This window comes from Halictus rubicundus, chromosome 7 (genome assembly GCF_050948215.1).
Source record: "Halictus rubicundus isolate RS-2024b chromosome 7, iyHalRubi1_principal, whole genome shotgun sequence".
In the NCBI taxonomy this organism is placed as follows: domain Eukaryota; kingdom Metazoa; phylum Arthropoda; class Insecta; order Hymenoptera; family Halictidae; genus Halictus; species Halictus rubicundus.
Window position 1 is genome coordinate 12423884 of NC_135155.1, and position 24543 is coordinate 12448426.

General features: G+C 28.8%; 5 protein-coding genes across 6 annotated transcripts; 2 read left to right on the forward strand and 3 right to left on the reverse strand.

Annotated features, from left to right (window-relative positions):
• Positions 1–305: 305 nt before the first annotated feature.
• Car (vacuolar protein sorting-associated protein 33A) lies at positions 306–3605 on the reverse strand. The gene is made up of 8 exons (XM_076790270.1): positions 3218–3605; positions 2893–3089; positions 2324–2808; positions 2122–2242; positions 1903–2063; positions 1074–1619; positions 879–1001; positions 306–791 (listed from the first exon to the last, which is right to left on the reverse strand). The coding sequence occupies exons 1-8, from the start codon at positions 3320–3322 to the stop codon at positions 703–705; spliced, it is 1827 nt and encodes a 608-aa protein (XP_076646385.1). The 5' UTR covers positions 3323–3605; the 3' UTR covers positions 306–702.
• A 984-nt stretch (positions 3606–4589) lies between these two features.
• On the forward strand, positions 4590–10797 carry Fancd2. Its single transcript, XM_076790274.1, has 17 exons — positions 4590–4819; positions 4884–5246; positions 5344–5617; positions 5719–6078; positions 6167–6527; positions 6605–7038; positions 7122–7213; positions 7325–7499; positions 7580–7837; positions 7922–8255; positions 8346–8661; positions 8923–9129; positions 9370–9667; positions 9759–9976; positions 10085–10293; positions 10368–10492; positions 10657–10797. The coding sequence occupies exons 1-17, from the start codon at positions 4657–4659 to the stop codon at positions 10715–10717; spliced, it is 4248 nt and encodes a 1415-aa protein (XP_076646389.1). The 5' UTR covers positions 4590–4656; the 3' UTR covers positions 10718–10797.
• On the reverse strand, positions 10512–12587 carry Tango2 (transport and golgi organization 2). The gene is made up of 4 exons (XM_076790275.1): positions 11877–12587; positions 11324–11573; positions 11029–11247; positions 10512–10943 (listed from the first exon to the last, which is right to left on the reverse strand). The coding sequence occupies exons 1-4, from the start codon at positions 12016–12018 to the stop codon at positions 10739–10741; spliced, it is 816 nt and encodes a 271-aa protein (XP_076646390.1). The 5' UTR covers positions 12019–12587; the 3' UTR covers positions 10512–10738.
• A 1413-nt stretch (positions 12588–14000) lies between these two features.
• On the reverse strand, positions 14001–16217 carry LOC143355503 (solute carrier family 35 member G1). The gene is made up of 2 exons (XM_076790341.1): positions 15789–16217; positions 14001–15440 (listed from the first exon to the last, which is right to left on the reverse strand). Exon 2 carries the CDS (start codon positions 15436–15438, stop codon positions 14392–14394), a length of 1047 nt encoding a protein of 348 aa, XP_076646456.1. The 5' UTR covers positions 15439–15440; positions 15789–16217; the 3' UTR covers positions 14001–14391.
• Positions 16218–17726: 1509 nt separating this feature from the next.
• On the forward strand, positions 17727–23797 carry LOC143355470 (terminal nucleotidyltransferase 4B). Of its 2 annotated transcripts, XM_076790279.1 has the most exons (9): positions 17727–18327; positions 19882–20052; positions 20357–20519; positions 20583–20714; positions 20905–21051; positions 21637–21830; positions 21919–22072; positions 22197–22335; positions 22674–23797. In XM_076790279.1, exons 1-9 carry the CDS (start codon positions 17972–17974, stop codon positions 22871–22873), a joined length of 1656 nt encoding a protein of 551 aa, XP_076646394.1. In that variant the 5' UTR covers positions 17727–17971; the 3' UTR covers positions 22874–23797. The 2 variants fall into 2 exon arrangements, with proteins under 2 accessions (XP_076646394.1, XP_076646393.1); XM_076790278.1 differs by having other exon boundaries at positions 17729–18327; positions 20357–20714.
• Positions 23798–24543: the final 746 nt, after the last annotated feature.

The following is a 24543-nucleotide window of genomic DNA, read 5'->3' on the forward strand; positions in this document are numbered from 1 at the left end:
CCACCAGGCGACTTTAACTCTTTAGGGGCGTGGCTTCGTTCGATAGTCGATTCACGACTATCTGCTTGCTACACCTTACTTACAAGAGCATAATAAACCAAAATTAAATGTATACTGTAAACTGTAATGTAATTGTAACGGACCAGTTAATTTTCAATATTTGTGCCTACAAATAGGCACTAACCAACTATGAAAAATTCTACTTCTAGGTTTCAGCAGCAGAAGCTTCCTTGATACAGTTGTGAAATGTAGGAATAAACATTAGCATAATAAAATTGACATTTTCTTTTGCGAAGACCAATGTATCATTCTTTGAATTTTATTATAATGTATTTGAAAGAAATTGCACATTTTCTACATATTATACTAATTGTTTTGATATATTAAAGTGAATGTACAATGTCTCTTATGCTAGAAAAGATTTTAACAATTATGTAAATGTAAGCACCTAAATTAAATATACAAATCAGAGTAGTATCATCCATTCTTAATATACTAATCAGTTTAATTTACATATACATAATTTGTTACATATAAATTGTATGAAAATAATAAATATAAAAGGCTAGATGGTATAATTCACAATACTCTTTGTTGTGACTTTGTTGTGACATTTTATGTTGCAAGAATTATTTTATACAGTACAAAGAAGGAACCTGTAGATATTATCAACAATATATAAACAGTATTATGTATAATAAGTTACAAATTCTCTAAATCTTCCATTAACGATGTTAAAAATGTGTTCCCATTTATTAGCTTCGTTGTGCAGACAACGAATTCCACATTTACTGTAAACAGAAATTCTTTATAATACACTGCAGAAACAAATTGTAGACACTTAATTATCATATTTCGTTCAGCACTGTATTACTTACAATCTTCCTGTTGGGACAAAAATCTAAGAGCAGAAATTTCAGCAAATGTACATCCGCCAATAAAAAAGACCAGTACCAACTTTGGTGGTTCAGAATTGGAATCTTCACTCACAATAGAATTTCCTACAAAACAATATGTATAACAATTATACAAAATAATTCAAAACTTTGAACTACTACAAACAAATGTCTTACTTCGTCCGGAAGGTGGAACACTAAGTGGAGCACTATTAACAGTAGGACCTGGTAATAAACCCATTACATCGTTTAAGCCTTGCCATCCATTTGGTTGCACAAGATGTTCTGCCAGCCGAATACTTAATGGCGCATATATGGAATGTACATAACTGATATCTTTTGGTGTAATTTCACTTTCGTCTTCAACTGTAAGTCTTAATGCTTTCCGCAAGACAGCATATTGACGAGCAGATTGCTGTTGTTTTAACAGTCCAGCCCTTTCTAGGTTTAATATAGATGGCAAATGTTGATAGCCATATGTTTGTATTATCTCCCTTTTATAATAATCTAGTAATTTTAGTTTAAGGCCAGAATTTGTTAAAGACTGTATACAAAGAAGTCGTAAAACCTTAAGGAGTGGTTGTTGTTGAGCTATCAGATCTTCTATATAAGCATTTGGTTTATCTGTATCAATACAATTTAACAACTCTTGTTCAATTTGCAGTGCTTCCAAAAAACTACTTGAATCTGTTACTTCTTTTACCATTTGTGCTATTGTTGCATCTAAAAAATAAATTAATATAAGATACACTTGTTATCGCAATTATTATTATATAGTTAACACATTCGGGACCAGCAGTTGTCGCATGAGAGTCTAAGCAGAACGCTACATATATTTTCCAAAAGTCTATAGCTAAATACCGCAAGCATTTGCTATATAAATGTATATAAATATAAAGAATGACGTAGAAACTACGTTGCCGGTGTTCAGCTAATGAATTTGAAATGATGTAGGACTACGTTCTCAGTCTCGAATGTATTAATACAAATAAAATGGATATTTTACGTCTTGCTACTGATTGCTTTGTAGCTAATATATGTGGTAATTTCGCTACAAATTGTTTAATCTCTTGCACACTTTTATCTCCGTATCTTTCATCGAACTGTGATGAAATATCTTTAGCTTTTTTGATAAGCACTTGCCCTACACCATTAAAGTTTTTATCCCTAAAATTACATAAAAGTTATAAAATATGAGACTATGTCAAAGCATATTAAAACTCACTTAATTTCTGCAAATAGTTCTTCACCAGAATTAAGTATAATTTGCTCTTTTTCCTTAAGAGACATTGCTGTTGGAGAATCTTCAGAATCATGAAATCTTTTTGCTGGCAATAGAACGGTATCTGAAATTGTAACCAAAAAGATTTTCATTTTAACGGTATAATGAAAATATTCTATAAACTGTACATAGAAGAATACTTTACTATATTTTATCCCAAAAATTTCATCTATTAGTCCTTCATACGTCAACTGTGTTACTAATGGTGAAAGTAAGTCCACAGATCGATCTAATAACAGTAAATGTTCTATAACAGGTGATTGTGAAGATATTACTTTATTATCCTCTTCTTCTCGATTTAATTTCTCTAATAGCTCCCAAACTTTACTAGCAGCAGGTCCTCTGCCAGTAATTTTTGGAATCTTTCCATATATTCTCTGCAAACCATGAATAGCTTGTGCTACTTGGTATAGACACGTAGGATCATTTTCTAAGTGAAATTCTTTAAATGCTCCACCGAGTTCCATAGATAAAAGGTCGCTATCAAAAGGAAATAAATCGCATTTAAATTCCTCTATCAAGGTAAAACTACCAAAGACCCCTCGAGTCTGAAGCTTCTTCTGACAAAGAAGACTTTTCCGAGGTAGAAAAAATAGATGAAATTCTTTGCGTGGTCTTTTCTCTTCTTCACTGAAAACGAATAGTTATATCAGCTTCAATTTATTACTACAAAAACAAGGACAATATTAAAAGTTTTCTGCATTTTGCTCGTACCCATGAACATTCTCAGCAATTAAATCCATAAGGCCTAATTGAGGCCTAGTAATAAATATTATATTAGCAATATTTGATGGTATTGATAAATGTCCCCCACGTAATGGGTACATTTTGACTACATCATGTTCTTCCAATAAATTATATTTTGCAACAAGACCAACTGGTCCTTCAAGGGATTGATCCCATATAATTGCCTATTAATACATCATTAAGTTAATGAAAATGTTTAATTATCTCTTAAAATAATCGATTCATAGAAATTATAAATAATTATCAGTTGAAATAGTATTAATAAATAAAATTGACTGGATAGTTTTAATACCTTTGTGCCGTCACATTTTTCAAGTAAACAAAGTAATTGTTTCCTTGCTTGCTCTTGAATAATGCCTACATTTAATCGACCAGCTGATAAATGCGCCGATGACATATTTGTAAGTACAAGACACAACGTCTCCTATAATTATTTACACATCAATCTTCCCATTGAATTTTTATTTGACGTTTGTTTGTTTCAATTCCAAAGTTGCAATTTCTTGCAAATACATATTGTATTTAATGAGACGAAATGTCTAATGAATAACACAGATGTAAAATTCGACAGACTTCTCATACAATGCAGTAAACCGCGTACAATATAAGTTTTTTATCTAATGAATTAGTGCTAATTCGAACAAGATAGTAGCTGATAGTAGCACAAGAATAACACCACGGACGAGATATAAGAATAGACATATCACCTTACGAGCTTTTGTGTTCTGGACTATTTTACCGACTCCATATTTTACGCATATACATATAATTTGAATATGATTTGGATAATATCACTTCGTTTAAAGTTTAAACATATATACATAGGCGCTGTTGATATTTCCACAAAGTTATCATCAGTTTTTGGTGTCATCCAATTTAAAGGGCCATTCGGTTAGGATCGATAAACTTCGGCAATGTTCGTTGAACTGCACTATCAGTATTTTATAATATATATTGTAATATATTTTAATTTATATGTGTAATATAATTAAATTATTCTTGATTCTTTTATTGAAATAGTTTATTATTTTGACTTTAGAAATTGGGCTTACAAGAATGACATGATGATGATATGATAATGACGTTTATGGAAAGACACCTTAGGCCATATATTATATGCTCTAAGAAAGACACGGTATGAACATCCTCTCTGGTATGAATAGAATGAAAAGACGGTGGGAAAAATGATTGTAAACCGAGTCCCTTTGCATGGCCGAGTGATTGAAACAATAAACTTGTTGTTATTATTATTATTATTATGTTTAAATTATTATAATCAAAATTTCCCACCACCGTGCCTCCTCTTGTTATACCATAGACGAGGTACAGGAGTAGACCAATCACTCAATTTATTTTTTTGTCTCACGTCCGCGGGTCTCTAGAGCCATCTAGAGCCTCCTTACCATTTTTGTGTCACATCCTACCGTATCGGTCGGAACTAATATTGTGGAACCAATATCACAGACGAGACGTAGGAGTAGCCCAGTCACCTTATTATACTGTTTCGTGTCACACGGTATGAAATACCGAGCAATTTAAAAGATGATGCAGGTTCTGGTACAGGCTAAAAATTAGACTAGGGGGCAGCACTATACCGGGGACACTAAAATCCCGGGCGTGAGCACTCTCATTTCCTCTCTGGTTATACCTACTCTTAGGTCTAACTGCGCTCTTAATTTCGCGCGAAAAAACGATGGTTATAGTCTCTGGTGTAAACATATTCAGTGAATTATGGATAGAAGAAAATTGAAATCTAGAGGAGGTTTGCATAAAAATTTAATAGGAAGCCAACTATCATCAACATGCAGAACTTCCGATACCAAATCTTTAAGTGGAGAAACATTACTTAGTGTTCGAAGTACATCGTTTGGCGTTAAAACAAGTTCAATTCCAAGTAAGTAAATCACGGGAATGATTGAAGTTTAAAATAAAATTAATAAACGTACAAGTATTTGTAGATTATAATAAATCGTCGAACGAACAACGATTTAAAAGTAATGATCGGCCGCTTACTGAAGAAACAATAATTAGCAAAAACAAAACGTTGAAAGATGATGATGTTTCAACACGTAAACGCAAATTGTCAAATTTAAGCGAAATAAGAATTGAAAGCGATGATGATTTGGGTTTTCCTTTGGCTGAATCTACAGTCTTAAAGAAAAGTCGAATTGAAACAAACACACCACAAAATAGATCTAAAAATACTAGTTATGAAGAACCACAAAGGAATGTCACAGAAGCTTCTATTACACGCTGTAAATTTATGAAATTTCTTAAAGAATCTGGTATTAAGATAAATGTAGTTGCACCTCATATACTTTGTAAGTTGTATTACAATGGAAGATCTAATGGAAATAACATATACTTGCTAGTTTATTTTATTGATTACTATAAAAATATTTTGTTAAATTGTTATAGGTGATGATATTATAATAGTTCAACAAAAAATGAAGGAATTACTAAAGTCAGACAAATATAATAAAGAAGAATTACTGAACTTAATGGAAAAGTATTTTGAAAATGAACAGAATCTTGAAAATGCTTTGTGCGACATGGAAATATCGATCAATAACAAAGTTTCAAATGTACTGCATAGTTCTTCTCTTATAAAAATATTACTGCAAATGTCAGAGTTACATCCAGAAATATATAGTAGTCTATTGACCAAACTTAATGAGTCTGTGCTTATGGCGTAAGTATGTCTTGTGTAACCCTTTTTTTTTTATTCTACTTTATAATCTGTTTATAATCTTTAAAAAATATTTCCAATAACTTTTACATGTTCTTTTTCAGAGATTCTATTGAGACGATTCCATGGGCCCTTTCATTGTTGCAGCAATTTCGTTTTCTGGATGTTATAACTAACTCAGACGCTTTAACAAATAGTTTAACACAGCTTTTAGAATCGTGTCCTATGTGGTTCCAAAGTGAACTAATTTTATTTCTACCCGATATAGTAACTGATAAGCAACATGAAAGTGTTGCAGAAATTTTGGATAAAGTGATGGAAGACAACTCAGAATTAATAAGTTTAATATTGAATTGTATGAGTAATTTGAATCTTTCAAAAAAATATTTAGATGATTATAAGAACAAAATATTAAACTTGTTAAGAACAAATATAAAAGTAAATGCTATACCAGCTGTTATAAAGTATGCATAACATTTCGAACAGTACGTTTTGAAAATGTTTAATTTTTAAGTAACTTTCTAATAATATATGTGTTCATTATTTTAACAGATTCATTTTCGAGGATTGTTCAGATTTGGAAATTTATAAAAAAACATTGACAGTGCTACGTAACACTGACTTACAACCGCTTGCTGGAGAAAAAGTTGAAGAGTGTTACCAAAATCAGTTAAATATAATCAGAACTCTGAAAATGCACATGTCTGTTTCAAAGAATACAATAAGCACAACAGTTGAATTTATAAAAAATATTAACAAAGATCCAAAACCTTTAGATATCATTATATTGCTTCTCATATTTTCAATTACAGAAACAAAAAGAAAAAATGTTGAAACTATATTTAAACAACATATACGATCTGGTTTCTACAGACCAAGTTTACTGAATTTATTATACAATGATTACAAACAGGTGTGTTTTGTACAAATTAAAAATTAATATTAGGTATAATTTGGATTTTGATAAAAAGTAACAGTAATTTATTTTAGGTTGTGCAAGAGTTACAAACAACAGTATTACAATTGTCAAGTAATTTGCTAAAATCAGATCAACGTGTTTTTATTGATTTTGCAATTGATTGGTTGCGTTTGCAATTTATATGCCATAAGGATAATGTGTTCAAACAACGTGAAATATTGGAAAAAATTATATTCCTTATGGGTGGCAATGATCAGACAATAAAAAATGCTTTGGCATTTCTTTGCACAATGGTGGTAAAAAAAGAAGAGAAGAAATACCTAATGCCTCATTGTAATCATCTCCGCATCTTGCTTGAAAAGTTGGATAACTTGGAATTAGAAGAAGTTGGAACATTGAATGATTTATTACAAAATTTATGTGTGAATTCTACCTCTATATCTGATTCTTTACGAGATGATTTATTCATACTTTTGCAAAAACAATTAGCTAATTTTAAACCACAGTACGTACTAATAATTACAATATTACTTAATTGTAATATTACAAATCTTATTCCTAAAAACATTTTTCTTTCTTGAATTTTAGAATAAAATGCAAAGGTGTCTTAGCAGCAGTTATGGCAATAAAACATTTAATGAAAAAAGCTGAAACAGCTAATTCTGCCTATAGTTTATTTAGTATGCATTGTAAAATATTAATTATATAAAATATACAATAATTTTTAAATTTCTATTTACACGATTAAACATCCTGTGAATATTAATTTATATTACATTTTGGTTCTATAGAGACAGTACTGAATAATGTGAAAAACTGTCCAAGATCAAAAGCTTTATTTTACGATCAATTGACACGTATTATTTTCGAAGCTCAGGAAATTGATACAGAATTTATACAAAATTTGACAAATTATATTGAAGAAGAATTTATCAATGAATACATGATTGATAAAGAAAATTACAAGTATATAATACTATATGATTTTTAATTATCTTCAATATTATTATGCACCTATTTTTTATAATGTTTAACATTTTCTATAGTGGTGAATTAGTTTCGAAGTTTGGCTTAAACAAGACAGAAGATGAACCACAAAATTGTGTTTTATCATTCGAAAATAAAAAGTATGGCGCTATTGTGGCAATTTCATTTAAACTTCTCAGAACATGTTGTATAAAACTTAGTGAAAATGGAGATTTAGATGCTATCAACTCCCTTTTGGGCTGTGCAATATTAATGCCAGAAAATTTTGATACAGCAGAAAATTCGACACTAGACTTAGTAATATGTTGCATTAATTGGTCAGTTCAATAATGAAATAAGTAATACAAATGCAATATGCCATACAGTATAAAAAAAAATTTAATAATATATCAACATTCCAGGTTTCGAGAAATACTTAGTGGATTTGTCACGCAAAAAGATTTTCTATTGCAAAAGCAGGTAATCCAACGACTCGACAATTTAATATATTTACAAAGTGAATTGACCATATTGTTTACTTTGTGTGATACAAAGTATCAGCCACTTCCGTGTTACTTTCATCATTTTCCTGTAATACCTTTTGCAAGAGTTGAGACAAAAAGTGGGAAAAAGGGCAAGAAAGGAAAGAAGGGTGCTGTGGAAAAATCGGTCACGTTTAATGAAACTGAAAGCTGGGAATTGAGTTCTCTAATATGTTCCAAAAATCCAATGTATTTCAGAAAATTGGATGCTAAGGTATAAATATATTTTGATCATATTTAAGATATTCAGACATTACCTTTATACTATATGTATATAGTATAATAATTGAAAATATCGTTACAGATTGTCCATCTATTAGACATAACAATGGAATTGAATACAACACAATCTAGAAAACTAAATATAACTGTAAAACATGTATGTTTTATCGTTAAAGAACTGTTAGGAATATTTGAATATCAAAATAACGAAACCTTTGTTAGAGATTTAATTGAAGTATTACCTAAGATTTGTTCAAAGTTGCAAAATATCGTGGATACTTTAAGAGAAGAAAGTACAGATGAAAATAAAGAAGCTGCTAGATTATTGTTGTGTCTTCTAACAAAAATATTTAATTGGAAAGGATTTGAAAGTGTTACTTATAATATGCTTCTACGAGGTACATTACTATTTAATGTATAATGCAGCAATAGTACTGTCTTTATTTATAATTCGTTTGGTTTACAATATCCTTTTAAAATCACAATAATTATTATCTGTTTTTTGGAAGAAGATAAATTACGTCATAATAGCTATCCACCTCACTTCTATCACATCAGTTCTGCATGGCAGAAATAGAATGGAGTGGATAGCTATTCTCTTTCAAAAACCAGATCATTGAAAATTTTATTATTTTGGGAACGTTTGTGTTATTTTTCAGATGGATTACGAACTATGGCAAGTCAAGTAGACGAAGACAATGCCATGTTAAGGTCTTGCAAAGAACTTGTTGCAGAATCATGCAAATACTTTGAGTCTTTATCTGATATTGCTACACAAATAACATTATCTATTACATTAATCAATATGTGTCAATCACTAATGAAACATTCCGAGTCTTATACGAAAGAAAACAAAGAAAAACATGGTAAGGAGTAATATGTAGATTTTTATTAGTATTGATATTATACTAGAGCTGTTACTTGTGAGATACCCGGGTAATAAACAAATATTACCCATTTTCCGATCGTGAGTGCCCGGATACCCGGCGAGTCAGGTAGGACTCGGATAATTTTCTTTATCCCGTGATAGTCCGGGTATCCGGGTAATCGAAGTACCTGTGTAGTTGGTACATTATACATACTTGCGTTCTTGTTATTGTTTCTAGCAAACATGGCCTTTGGGTTTTTATGTCTTCAATGGCGAGAGGATAAGTATTTCAGTCCTCAATATAAAAATGCAGTAATTGGCTTACTAAACAGTTGGATTGACAATGAACCATTACCACTGAAAACAGTTTCTTCAATTTTGAGTTGGTTACCAGATGAAACTTCTAAATTAGAAAGACCTCACGACTGTTTAAGCAAAATACCCTCCATAAAAAGAAGTAATTTTCATTCTTTCTTTAAGAAAATATTTGATGGTCTGATTAATGGTATAAAAATAGCATTACCATCAGCTGACAGGTAAAAACATTATATTTTATTCAAATCAGATCAGTTTTTCAAATAAATTATGTTTCCCTAAATAATTAGATGTTTGTCAAATTACTTCTAGAGATCCAAAAAGAATAGAAGTGTGGGATGAAGTTGCTTCTAATATTCAAAAGTTGGTCCAAATATGTAAAACTCTCACTACGAAAAATAATGTATTAATCTTTTTGAAATATATGCCCATTCTATTGAGATACTTTTTAAACCTGGGGATGCCAATTCTTGAACACAATTTGAAATATCAAACGGATGATGTAACCAAAATATTGAAAATGATTCAAGGTATAATTTTGAATTGACGTAGATAACTATATTAGTCTGTTATTTATTCAATTCTTTTTTCAATGTAACACCACCTTACAAATGTGTGCAAAAATATTCATGTTTTAGGGGGTACAAGATATTTACATACAATATGCTGCGATGCTGTAGAGAAAAAAGATCTTACATTAACAAAATATGTTCCTGCAGCTAAGTCTATATTAGAAAGATTGCTATATAGCGTAAAAGGAATGTTAGTTCTTAATAACAGTCCTGCCGCTTTTTGGATGGGTAATCTTATCAATAAAAATTTGGAGGGTGAAGAAATTCCCTCGCAGGTTAATTACCATTTTTTGTAGTTCTCATACATTCGTTTGTTTATCACATTATACATTTTCATTCTTCTATTTAGAATTTATCTTCGGAAGAAGCTAGTTTACCGAGTTCCAATGCTTTAGATTTGGATGAAGCGAATAATGATGTATCATCAGATATATTAGAGAGTGATTCCAATGATGATCTTGCAGACGAAGATTTATGATAAATTTTTTATAAAATAATTTTATGAAGAACGTATTCATTGCATTAGCAAAATATGCATTCTCATTTATACATGGTATGTTTTTAGAAAATAAGATATATTATTATCATTGCAAATACTCGAAATTAATAATATGACATTAATGTCAAACTATACTTGCAGGCTATATGTTTTCAGTGATATTTCCAATTCCTGTTGATCTCGTAATCATATTGAACTAAACTGTTTAATTACTTATTAAATTATGTTAAATTGTTACTAAACATTTGACGTTTCCACGTTAAATCCGGCATAAGTGTTTCTTCAAGAAATATAATTTCATTGTTTCCCTTAACTAGTAATATAGAATGAGTTCTTGTACAGTATTCTACGCCAGATATAAAAATTGAACTAAGTTCTTCATACTTTGCTGGACATCGTCGTTGCAGTTCTGCATCTGGTAAATACCTATAAGCATTAAAGTATTCAAAAATAAGTAATGTATGTAAATAATATTAAAATGTAATTCTTGGTTCTTTTCATTAATAAATACCTTTCCTTCGATTTTAAAAATTTTAACAATTCTTCAATAAGATCTGCTTCCTTTGATACTACAGCGTTATTTACAATACTTTTGAATTTCTCTTTTCCTCCTTCAACTTTTTTGAAAGGAATCTCAAAATTACTATTGCTAAAACCTAATACAGTGTCCTGACTTGTAAAAGGTCCTGTTGATTCTCTAGAACTACTGAGACAATTGACATTTGCATTGCTAAATAAATAAATATAAAATAACATATTTATCAATAGAACAAATATAGTTTAAAGTTTAAAATTGATTTGCTTACTATAAGTTAATTAAAACCAGACTGTACGTATTGTATGGCCAACCATTTAGATTTTCATTGTGCAGTTTATTTAAATATGAAATTGCAGAATCACTTGAAGTAACGAAGTTAGGTATTAAAAAACCACGACCCTTTTTAGGAGTGTCAGATACACTTTCCTCATTGGGTAAATTTAAGACAACGCCAGCTTTTCCTTTTACTGAAAGAGCTAACCATGTTCCGCCTTCTTTACCAGGTTCCATATCGATACCTAATGAATTGGTAATTATTTTTGTTAAGTGTGAAATTAATCACACTTAAATTTTAAATTAAGTTAATATACAAAGTATAATTTTAAATGAGTAGAATATAGTTACACAAATTACTCATAATAATTATATCTCTAATATAAAGAAACTGTTACAAATTGAGATTACTTTTCAAACAGCTTACATTTACTATACAATATGTAATTTATGAACAAAATCATCATGTTCCTTAATTAATGAATATTTAATATAATTATGATGTTAAAAAATTTTGCAAATTAATATTAAAAACACTTTTGACATACCTCCTAAACATTCTGGATGATCTTTCCAAAACTGAGCTACTAATGTTGGACGTTTGAAATGTTCATCTCGATTCGATGCCACAATTAACCGATAGGACTCCAAATTAGCGTCAGGATTACGGTAAATAAATAATATACACATATTTGAAACAGTTTACGAGTTTCTTAGACATGTAAATTCTATAAAACAAGGTGCTTTTATATCTGAGTTATATTCTTTTTCATCAATCGTATCATTGATAAGATTGTACCGTACGTCACGTATTGTAAATTAAGATAACGTTGTATACGTTGATCAACAAAGATAACTAATATTTAGTTAAGTATGGTAATTCATCTAAGTACTACGTACTGAGAACAAGTACTATAACATGCAGTGACTATATTATAATATTAATTTACAATTGTGAGTAATTAGAATCAACCCCTTTCTTTTACACTATTATATTATATAAATGTATACTTTTATGAAGTAGTTGGAGGGTTTAAAGAATTCAACATGTTACATTTGAAGGTATACATATATTAAACAAAATGACATTTCATAACATGTTAGTATAGTGTTACCAGTAAACCAGTATTGTTGCCAGAGAAGAATTACATAATAGATCGACATCTGTAGGAAAATTATGTCATAAATGCGCGAGCTTCAAAAAAATTAATTTCGAAATACGCTAAAAACTCAATAACATACGAGTAGATTTCACTAAAATGAAACATTCATTATTTAACTATTATTCCAAAATTTATGAATGTTTCATTCATACCTACAATGAAATTAAAAAATAACAAGAATTTATGAAAGAAATTATATAACATAAAATTAGTAACAGCATATTATTTCCTACCATTGTAAATATGTATAGGAATCATTTCTAAATAGATTTTTGGAATATTTAGTGTAGAAATACGTAATAACAATATGTTTCTTGCAATAATTTAAAATATTTTAATTTACAGTGAACTTTAATATTTTATTTTTTACTTTGTGTATTCTATGTTGTATTTTGTAACAAATATACTTTCATTTGTTATTATGCAGTATCATTAACTTCAGGTAAACAAATAATAGACATGAAACAAGTATTAAAAATTGACTACTTATATTTAATATCCAGGATATTGAATTACATGTGTCAAAATATTTTACAAATCAAACTACTATTACATCAGAGAGATTAATGATCAAAAAGATCATTAGAAATTTTAATTCAGCATTTGAACGAAACAATTTCTTGATAGAAATCGTTGATTTGATAATCGAAGCAATATTTTGAAAAAGATATATGTAATCCTTTTATACATTTTACCATATAATACGTATTCAATTTATAATAAAAAGTTATAAATACAAAATCTGACATTTATTTTGTATATACATGTACAAATAAAAATGTATTTAAACATTATGCTTTTCGTTGTTTAAAAAATGTTTCCATAATATTATTAGCACTCAATTAAAGATCACATAAAATAAAGATACATTATTAGTCTATTAAATTTGATATGCATAAAAGACAATACTAGAATGTAATTGCGATATTAAAACAGTCCATTTAGATTCATATTTTATATGAAATTTGTCAATGTTAATAGAAAGAACATACTAATTATAGTAATAATTATAATAAGTTTATTCGTAATATATATTAGAGTATATTATTTTCCAGTTTCACTTTAGTAAACTTATATTATTCGTTAATATTTGTGCACATTTTAATATTTTACTTTGTCGAATTATTAATATTTACATAGGAATTAAGAACACAATAAAATTTTATAGATATAATAAGGTATAATAAAGTGCTTCGTTATTCTGAGTGTTTTGTAAAACATAATTGTGTATAATTATGTACAATTGTAATACTGAATTAAAGACTAGAATTTATATTTACGAAGTAAAGATTAAATGGTACTGTTATTACATTCCGATAAAAATAGATGTACACTCTTTAGATATCTTATTAGTACTCAAGTAAATTCAAGCTCAAGAGTAACTTTTATGCTAAGAAGTGAAATCACATATTTAAATGTTACAATGTAACAAATATTCTATAATTTAATGACTTGACTGCGAAATCATATTTTTATGTAATAATTAATGTATTATTTTATAAATTTACGTTAATAACATTTCAATCAAAATTAATATAAAGTATGTTCGTTTGTTCCTTTCTTTTTGTGATACTATATCTTGTAATAATAATTATTATCACTGACTACATATGTGTCCATAATAGATACATTCCTGCATCAATATTAGTTGAGTACTTTATCAAATTTTCAAGATGTATTTATATCATTTAGTTATAACTTTAAACATATCTTTAATTTAAATAATAAATATATATTTTATACTACATGAGGAAGATATAATTACTTAATATATTGAATATAAATAAATATCTTTGTATAAAGTCTACTTGAAAACAATCAACTATAATTCAAAATCACAACAAAATCTTTTTACTTGTAATGATTATTAAACATAAGTTTATTATTTGTATTTTGCGATCTACATCACCAAAATTCCTAAAGACTTTTTAACGCTAGATGTTTCTGGTAAAGAAAGAGCCCATTTCCTCAATCCAGTTAATAAAACTGAGCTTGTGACTAAAATTGCTCCACCTACAGAGTATCTGTTAGGTATTTCATTGAAAAATATGACTTGCCAGAAAAAGGCGAAAACAATATCTGCAGACCTTGCTATAGCAACAGGTCCTGCTTGTTCCATCTGTAAGGCTAATGTTAGTAATATTTGACCGCCAAAACTGAAAAGAGCAAGTGCTACTACCAAAAGTCTGTCAGTTCCACACCGAGGTAAGCAAAGTGCACCTATAGCCCAAGAAATGATTATTGTCTGAACCAAAGCAAATGATCCAAAATTTGTCATTATTACTGAGAAATGGAGGCCTTTTAAAGCTCTTAATAAAACATAGGCATTTGCACCAAAAAGAGTGGCAGAGAAAGCTGCTATAGCACCCCATAAATCTGCATGTTCTGTCTTTACATGTCCATCTGAGAGAGACTCTACAGTGTGTCCAAAGATAAGTGGCGGACGTGTTATTAAAATTACACCAATCAATGTTAAACAGACTGTAATAACATTAAATATTCCACAAGGCTCTTTTAAAAATATTCTCGCAAATATGGCTACAAATACAGGAACAGAAAATACAACGACAGATGCGTCAGCTAAAGGCATGTGCCTGAACGCATAGAAACTTAACATTAGGCCAGTGGTCCCTACAAAGCTTCTTAGTATTAACATTAGTCTACGTCCCTTTGGGAATGGATCTTCTCCCTTATATATTACAATTGGAATTGCAGGTAGCAATACCCCCACAAATCGAAATGCTGCCAATTCCATTGGATTTACTTCTACCAAACCTTTGACAATGACACTGCACAACGAGAAAAATAATGACGATAACGTTGCTAATATTAGACCGAGATAGGGACATGATTTACATAGTACAATGGAAAATCTTTTTCGTCTTCCTGCGATATTACTTTCGATGTCACCGTCTACTAAATGTTGTAATTCAACATGTTCAGACATCTCTGAAAGAGAAAATAGATTAGATTACTTGTATTTTTTAGATGTTAATTTATATCTATTAATTTTCAATAAAGAACATCACTAGTAACATTATTGACAACAAGTTGTTTTAAATAACTATTAATAAGATTAGTTTGTCAGTACATATAGATGCTAATAAATTCTCACCAAATAGATAACTAATAGGTAATAGATAACACACTGACATTTATTAAGACAAATAACATTTTTGATAATACTTTAAAAAATGACATGTAAAAACATATAAATAATGTGTTTATTAGATACGAAATAAAAAAAGTTCAATACTAAATTTCGTTAATTTCGTTAATATTAAAAAATATACTCACCGGTAATAAGTTTAATAATTGGTTAGCCACAACGCAAAGTCTTATTGTTAAACTTGTGCAGCTATGAATATAGTGCATTTATAATTATTATGGAAGACTATTAACTTAGTACTTTCAATATCACATTTTCGTTCATTATCATTATTTACAATGTACTTTACATCTTTTTAATTGCTAAGTAGTTCAGAGGTCACGTTGCTACTTTCGTGAATCAGACGGTTCGTAACAAATCACAATGAAGGGCACCTCTTTGATAAATACGTATCTCGATAAAACATTCGATAGTCGTAAGATTTAAATTACGAATACATTCATAACATGCGTGTTACATGTATTTTAATTTCTAAATGTATGTTTAGAATTAAATACTATTATCCTTAATTGCATTAGTACCTTTTTCTATCGTAACAAATACATAAGTATATTATCAGACCATTATTTATCTAGATCTTGCATGATAACGAAAAGACATAACATGTAGGTACATATATGTACTATTTACTTTGTTCGTGTATTAAACCTTTGAAACATGTCATTTAGATTCTAAATTGATTAGTAATTATTAATTGTTGTTACTTTTAGTACTACACTCGATTGGAATTTATAGTGCTGCACTTTGTTGAACAATCTCTAATTGTGATTAAAATTTATTTCGTTAACTACCAAATCCATACAAAATTTGACAATATACGGCATATCTATAATTTATGTAAGTTGTACTGTAAGTGTACGATTGTAAAAAATTATATTAACTCTAAAGTCTTAATGAATAATAATTTTTTAAAAATTCAAATAGGTAGGTATACTTTACCATATTTCCTTCATCAAATCGAATAATTTTCATGTGAAAATTCTTTCATATTTATAATAATTAAAAAACTTGATAGTTTAACTATATTAAACATTTAACAAAACATGTATGTGTATCAAATTATTTGGTTTGAAAAAACAGATTGTATTTACATTTGAAAACATGTAAAATATAACAATACGAATTAGAATTATTTTAGCTAAAAATTAAAGTGCACAGGTTTTTTGAACTCGCAACTTTTCCCGCTTTTGAGTAAATCCATGTAAGCAGTCAATCCTTGCTTATCTAGAAATCATCTGAATCATTAATCTGTTGAAGTAATGTTGGAAAATACTTGTTTATATACAAGAGATGTTATATTTGTTATAATTTTTTGTTGTTATAGTTACCTACAGTTAGTTCATCTACCTAGAGACTTATGTTCGAATAAAAAAGTTTCATTCTCCCATTTGAGGGAGCACAAAATTGTTTATTGTTTATACTACCTTGTATGCGTAATTTCATCATTGTATGAACTCTCTGATTTATAATATATGAGATGCGACACTCTAACAAGGAAACTACTTTTGAAGAGAGATGAGATAATACAACCAATTTAAAGGTCCATTCGGTAAGGATCGATAAACTTCGGCAATGTTCGTTGAACTGCGCTATAAATATTTTATAATATATATTGTAATATATTTAAATTTATATATGTAATATAATTAAATTATTATTGATTATTTTATTGGAGTAGTTTATTTATTTTCACTCTAGAAATTGAGCTTAAAGGAATGATATATAAATGAAGAAGGGTACGTGTGTGGAAAGACATGGTATGAATGTGTGACAGTGGGAAAAATGATTGTATAAACCGAATTCCTCTTCTGATTTAGACAGATTTCTAATTATTAGACATTCGCACGGAATAAGAGTATTAAATCGATTTGATTTCCCGCTTGCCTAAACAACTTAAAGGAATAGGCCACCAATCGATTTTAAAGGTACCGCCACTTTTATGTATATATATCAGTGGCTCAGTGGGTGGGTACGTGGGTACACTGCCCGGAGTGTCTCCTCTTATTATACCAGAGGTATCCTCTCTGGTTATACCTAGTCTTTGATATTGTTCAAGAACTTACGAGAATTATCTGCTGGATGGCAGCCCTCTGGTAGTGAAATCTGAGAGGCGTTGCCACACTATATCGTGTAGTAGCGTACGAAGTTCCTTCTAAAATGCTGTTATTCATTGATCGTATATATGAATTTCATAGTGTTCGCAGGTTACAATAAATCAGACAATTTTTCAATTAAAGTTGAATTAAGATTGGAATTGTAGTGTAGTGCACAAGGACCATTAATCGTGAGATACGGAATCGAGAACTATTTAATGGATCCGACTATCGGTTGGTATCAACCGGAGCAGTTCGGCCCCGCTAAGGATTTGTGGTTACACATTTGGGAAGCTGAGAAAGGTCTTGATATCTTAACGCTGAAGAACGATTCATCTTCGAATGTGATGGGAGTGAAGCTTCAGCAAGACTTCATAGCTTTAGATTCTCTTAATTTTCGGGGAGACCGCATGCAACATCAAACAGGCAATATCTATTATAATCCATCGCGTAGGAAAGGTGATAATCGTGCTAGTACCTACGGCATGAACTACAATTACGATGCCTTAGTTGGCGAATACGGAGGCTGTCCGTGGCGTGTACCCAATAAACATTATTCAAAAGGAGTTATTGGGTGAGTATTCATAACGAATGTTCAATTATTATTTACCCTTTCGAAGTGGAACTATCGTGTTCTGTGTAATTCTTCCATATGGGCATAGCTAAGGTTATGTGTCTTGCACGCTCGTTTACAAATAGGGTATACTTAGTAGGGTTCGTTTGTAATTCGTAACTTTAAGAATAGGAAATCGTATTCCTTATTCAACATATGAACAATATAATTTGAAGTCATATTTTGCTTAATATTCTTGCAAAATCTTACAAATTTTAGTGGCCACCGATATAATAGTCTTGGAAATGCACGTGGATGTTTATGTAATATAACTATTTATGTTTTTATTTACAATATTACAAATTATTTGGAAACCAACGTAGTTACCACTGTCTTATATTAAACGATACAACGTACTACTTCACAATAATTTCATTTTTATCAATATTTTTTAATAACTGTAAGCAGTAATATTTGTTGAATATTGAATTTTGTATAGCCACTTATAAACTATAATCTTTTTCTGAGAAATTTAAGTATATTTTTTGTTTTATGTTATTCTTATATTATGTTAGTAATTTTTCATTGGTTGCTTACAACAAGATAAATACAAACATATTAAATTCTACATTGACTTTGTATATCAATTTCAGTATTATTTTAACATTTTTATCTTGTCTTTCGGATATCTTTTTATAATTTTTTATGAATATTAAGTATTTTTTCTATAAGCAATATTTATTTGGTTTATTGTTTCAAGCTCTGTGTTCAAAAATAAAAATTAATATTTCTTTAAATCCCTACATTAAAAAATAATGATTATGTTTACTATCATTGTGATATATTTTAGATTATAATTAACAATATATTTTAATTTTCTTGATTGATTTCAGGTTCTAATTATTTAAATTTGCAAATGTGTATAGCAAATTAAAGGAAATCATTAATGTTGTTAACTTGAATCTCTTTTAGAAATTTTTGTAACTGTAAATGAAAATTGGTACATTCAATTCGAATAATATTCATTTTATTATATTACAGTATCGATTCAAAGATAAAAGTTTTATACATCATTGTGTCTTTAAATGAGAACATTTAGAATTATATATCGTTTATCATATATATTTCAGTAGTGTGTTTTATTAATGATAATATACATGTGCAGATGGAAGCTCTAAAATATTTGTTTACTTGAAAACATTTATAATTAATGCAAGGGAAAAAATAAAAGACACAATCTTTTTTTTATAATTGTTTCATATTTATTTGGATGCATGTATTGCTTTTTATTATACGTACAGTTTCAAATATCTTAATGCTTTCTCTTTTATTAACAAAAGCTTAGAGCCTTGTATATCAAACAAGTGATCAAATAATTGTGGGTATATCTGTCATATTGTTCATATAAAGGTAGTATACAATTTATCATTTATTGTACATAGTTCCAGTAGTGATCAACACGTGTGTATGTTAAATTACTTTACAATGAAAATTATTATATGTAGCATAAAGCATTTCTATAATTACCATAATTAAATACAATGACTATTTGTTTATTAATTTTTTAATGTCTAGGTTGCATGAAGAAATTGAAGATTTTTTTGCCTATATGTGTCCATCTAATGAAGAACATAGCTTACGAATGCGTGTTGTCAAAAGGATAGAACAAGTAATTTATGATCTCTGGCCAGATTCTAAGGTTGAAGTATTTGGCAGCTTTCGCACTGGTTTATATTTACCTACAAGGTACGTATCATTGTACATATTTAAAACAAAATGTGTTCAGTAATGTATATACATGCCAAATATATAATTTCGTATTAAATTAATTTGCCTATTGTATGCGGTAACTTAAAAAAATGTTTATTGTAATATTCTCATTGAGAATAACAACAAGCCATAATATGACTATGCTGGATTTAAAATTTTCTATATGGATAACCAAAACAATATTAAATGTTTTATAATATAAGAAACATAATCTGCTTGGTATTTTATACATATATATTTTTAAATCATGTGAGTACATTGAATTCATTTTTTCTTTCAGTGATATAGATTTAGTAGTAATAGGAATATGGACAGATCTTCCATTGCGTACTTTGGAACGTGCTTTACTGGATCAAAATATTGCTGAACCATCATCTATTAAAGTTTTAGACAAAGCTAGTGTTCCAATTGTCAAGTTAACTGATAAAGAAACTGAAATTAAAGTAGATATCAGTTTTAATATGAATAATGGTGTCAAATCTGCAGAATTGATTAATTCTTTCAAGAAGCGGTATCCTGTGCTGGAGAAACTAGTTATGGTATTAAAACAATTCTTGTTACAAAGAGACCTGAATGAAGTTTTTACTGGTGGAATTTCTTCATACAGTTTAATACTTATGACTATCAGTTTTTTACAGGTATGTTTTTACTGTGTCTTTTTACATTTACGATGCTTGAACAACAACCTGTCATTAAATAACTATAAAACTAGAAGCACATACATTTATAAAATTAAAATATATGGGGCACTCAATTGATAAAAGATAATTCACTTTGTCCAAAATGAAAAATTAATCTTCTTACTACGTAGAAAAATTTTCATTCCAGTTACATCCCAGACAAAATGCTTACTGTTCAAATGCTAACCTTGGGGTGCTATTAATAGAATTTTTGGAATTATATGGTAGAAAATTTAATTACGTTAAGACAGGAATTCGTGTTAAAGACGGTGGTACTTACATATCCAAGGAAGAGGTAATGTATGTCGTTATGAATTAATTAATTGTACAGAAAATGTCAATTGACAGAACTATACATGTAACATGTTAAACAATATTTTGTAAATAATTTTTTTTTATATTAAGCAATGATTGATCTGCAGAAAAGTAAGAAATTTTAAGTCTCTTGTATGAAATCACAAATATCTTACACAAAGAATGAGTCCAACAAGACTTGAAATGGTATTGAATTATTAAGTGATTACTAGACTGCGGTTTTAATGCACATATGACAAAAGTGGATAGGTCAAATACAAAACTGATGGAACTGATTAGGAGAATTTGAAAATATTGTTGTATTTTTCGACTTTTTAAGATAATTAAAAGCGAAAATATATTTTCATTTAACTTCCGTTTCATACACTTGAGTTGGACAATTTTTATTTTGCATAAAAATCCGCAGTCTAGTGATTACAATCTAATGAACTAAAATATTTAATCATTTCCCTTTTGTGGATATAATGTACAAGTAGTTCCATTTAACCAGTGTTACTTTTTAACATGTAAATTTGTTACTTATTTCTCAACGAAATTTGATTAACACTTTTTGCATTAATTATAGGTTCAACGTGATATGATAGATGGCCATCGACCTTCTTTATTGTGTATAGAAGATCCACTTACACCTGGAAACGATATTGGCCGTAGTAGTTATGGCGCATTATATGTAAAAGATGCATTTGATTGGGCTTATTATGTCCTTTCGCAAGCAGTTAGTCCTTTAAATATTTTAGTCAATGATGCAAATAAAGTAAGGTGAGATTATCTAAGTACTAAAAACTTATGTTATTATTTGTTATTATAATAAGATTTATTTAAATGTTTATAAACATAAATTTTGCAGTATACTAGGAAGAATAATTCGCGTGACGGATGAAGTAATAGATTATCGCAAGTGGATTAAAGAAACATTCCCACTACCTTTGAGCGAGGTAGACTCATTATCTAGTTCAACCGGATCCGATGCATCAACATTATCTGCTCCAGCAAGTGATACAGTACAGTATTACTGTTTTTTTTCTTTAATATAGAATCATACTATAACTAATATTATAATCACATTTTATTATAACCATAGTTTTAATGCACATTAAACAATAATTTGTATTTTTGTGTTCATAGGATTCTGAATGTAGTCGAGGTAATTCTCCAAACACTGGTGGGAAGGGTGAAGATACAAATAAAGAAAAACATGTATATAATAATCAACACACTCATCATCATTCACAATGGAAAAAACCATATAAGGGAACTGCTCATGGTAAGTTTGAATTAAAGGGATGTATTAAAACTATTAATTTTACACTGTCGTTAAATGTACACCGTTAAATTTACCATGTAAAATGTACACCAGCGATTTCGAAACTGGAAATGTAATTTTCATAACATATATAAATAAAAAGAATGTATATTTATAAATAAACTTTCATAAAAGAACATTCAATTTTAAATGGGGGTGTATTATAAAAAGGATTTTTTTTAAGGGAGGCGTAATAACATAAAATTTGGAAACTACTGATGTACACCGTTAAAATAAAATTAGTAATTTAGTATTTTTTATGGACACCTTGTAAACGTACGAATATTTCTTTATCATAGGTAACCATCATAGCTCCAGAGGAAATTATCATCATCGTGGAATAAATAATAATATAAGTGGACAAAGTAAAGCCAAACATTCTCTTCATAGTAATGGAAGTAACAACAACAGCCACAGTCCAAGTTCTAGACCACAAACTGTAAAACGAAAAAAACAGTGCATTACACCTCGCGGTGGTACTGGAGATTGTGTACGGTGATGAAACGTGCAAAATAATGTTGGACTTTGTTTGTCATTTAAGTAGCGAGCTCAATATCATAATCGTGTGGTGAAAAGACACTGATTAACTTTCATCACACAATTAAATTAACCTTTCCACTTTTGTGTACAGAGGGGCTCAGTGTTTATAACGATGAAGAGTTTATAAACTCTGTGATTTTTTTCTTATAGGGTCAAGAAACTGCTCTAAATGTAGTTGAGTTCTCCACTTCATCAAAAATATCTTTTTTGTATTCTGTACGAAAGTTGAAATACCAAAGACGTACAGAATTGTAATATAGATTGGTTTCATTTTACTTTTTTTCACATTACTGCACATATTACAAGAAAAAAAGAAACATTAAGAAAACATGTCGTATTTTATTAAATATTGTTTACAAAGTTACAAGCTTATTGCAATCTTTAAATAGCAATAGTTTTATCATAACCATTGATAAAATCTATTGTAATACATTTATATAATATGAACATTATTATATATGAAGATTATTTACAGTGCAGTTTTCTTAAAGATTTCATGAAGCTACAATGCAAGCTCTAATAATGATGATAAAGACTTAGTTTTCTATATGAAACTATATTCTTATAACAAAGGGGTGACAAAAAAATTAATGATATTGGGATTTACCAATTGTAAATATTGTAATATACATTATCAAGCATAGAAAAATAAGTCTAAGAGTTACCTACTAAATTTTTCTTTATTTTATACGTACCTAAAATAGTATTTGTTACAATATGTTATCATCTGAAGTCATGGCTATGTCCATGTATATGTGAAAATTATCTATTTTTTTCTGTAATATGTAAGTCCAGTACTGTTGTGAAAATGTTTTAGTTAAGTTATAAGTTCGTGTGCTGGTGATCAACAAATTTTGAATAAAAATATTTTTGAAAATACTAACTTATTGCTGAAAAAAATAATACATTTTAGATTTTTACACTGTGTTCTTTGAAATCGTAATTGTGCATAATGCTTTACTTTTTATACAATATTGCTGATTTCATAACACTAGTTTGTAATTTTTAGTCTCCCCTGAATAATGATACATTATTTTTATATTATCAAATAACAGTATATATTATCAAATACATGTCATGATCGAATGTCAAGTGAATTCAGTGGACATTGCATTTAAAACATGTTCTGTATTACTTTTTAAAAACTGAGCAACATTTCAAAAAAATTTTGTATATGACAATACGTATAAAGGCCTTGATATCACTGAGGACTCCGAATGATGTATTACGAAAGTATCTCACATTTAATTCATTAAAAATTACATTCCGTTTTTCAGACAAATAAATTTTTGTTTTCAAATATAAAAAAAAAAAAGGAAAATTGTTGCGTATAGTATACTAATTCAGAATCTGTATCACAATTGCATTTTGTGTTCATACAAGTTTATATAATTTAAGCACTATTTCTTATTAAATTCAAGCAAAGAGATTAAAAGAAACACTATTAATATTCACTTTTCTTAATATCTAAAAAATAATTTCTTAATGTATATTTGTGCAGTATTCTGTATAATATTGAAGGCAACAGTATCCATGAATAACATTATAAGCTGTGATTCCATTTTATAATTAGAACGTCAATTGCTTATTGCAACATACATATAGCTATGTATATATGTATATATGTTG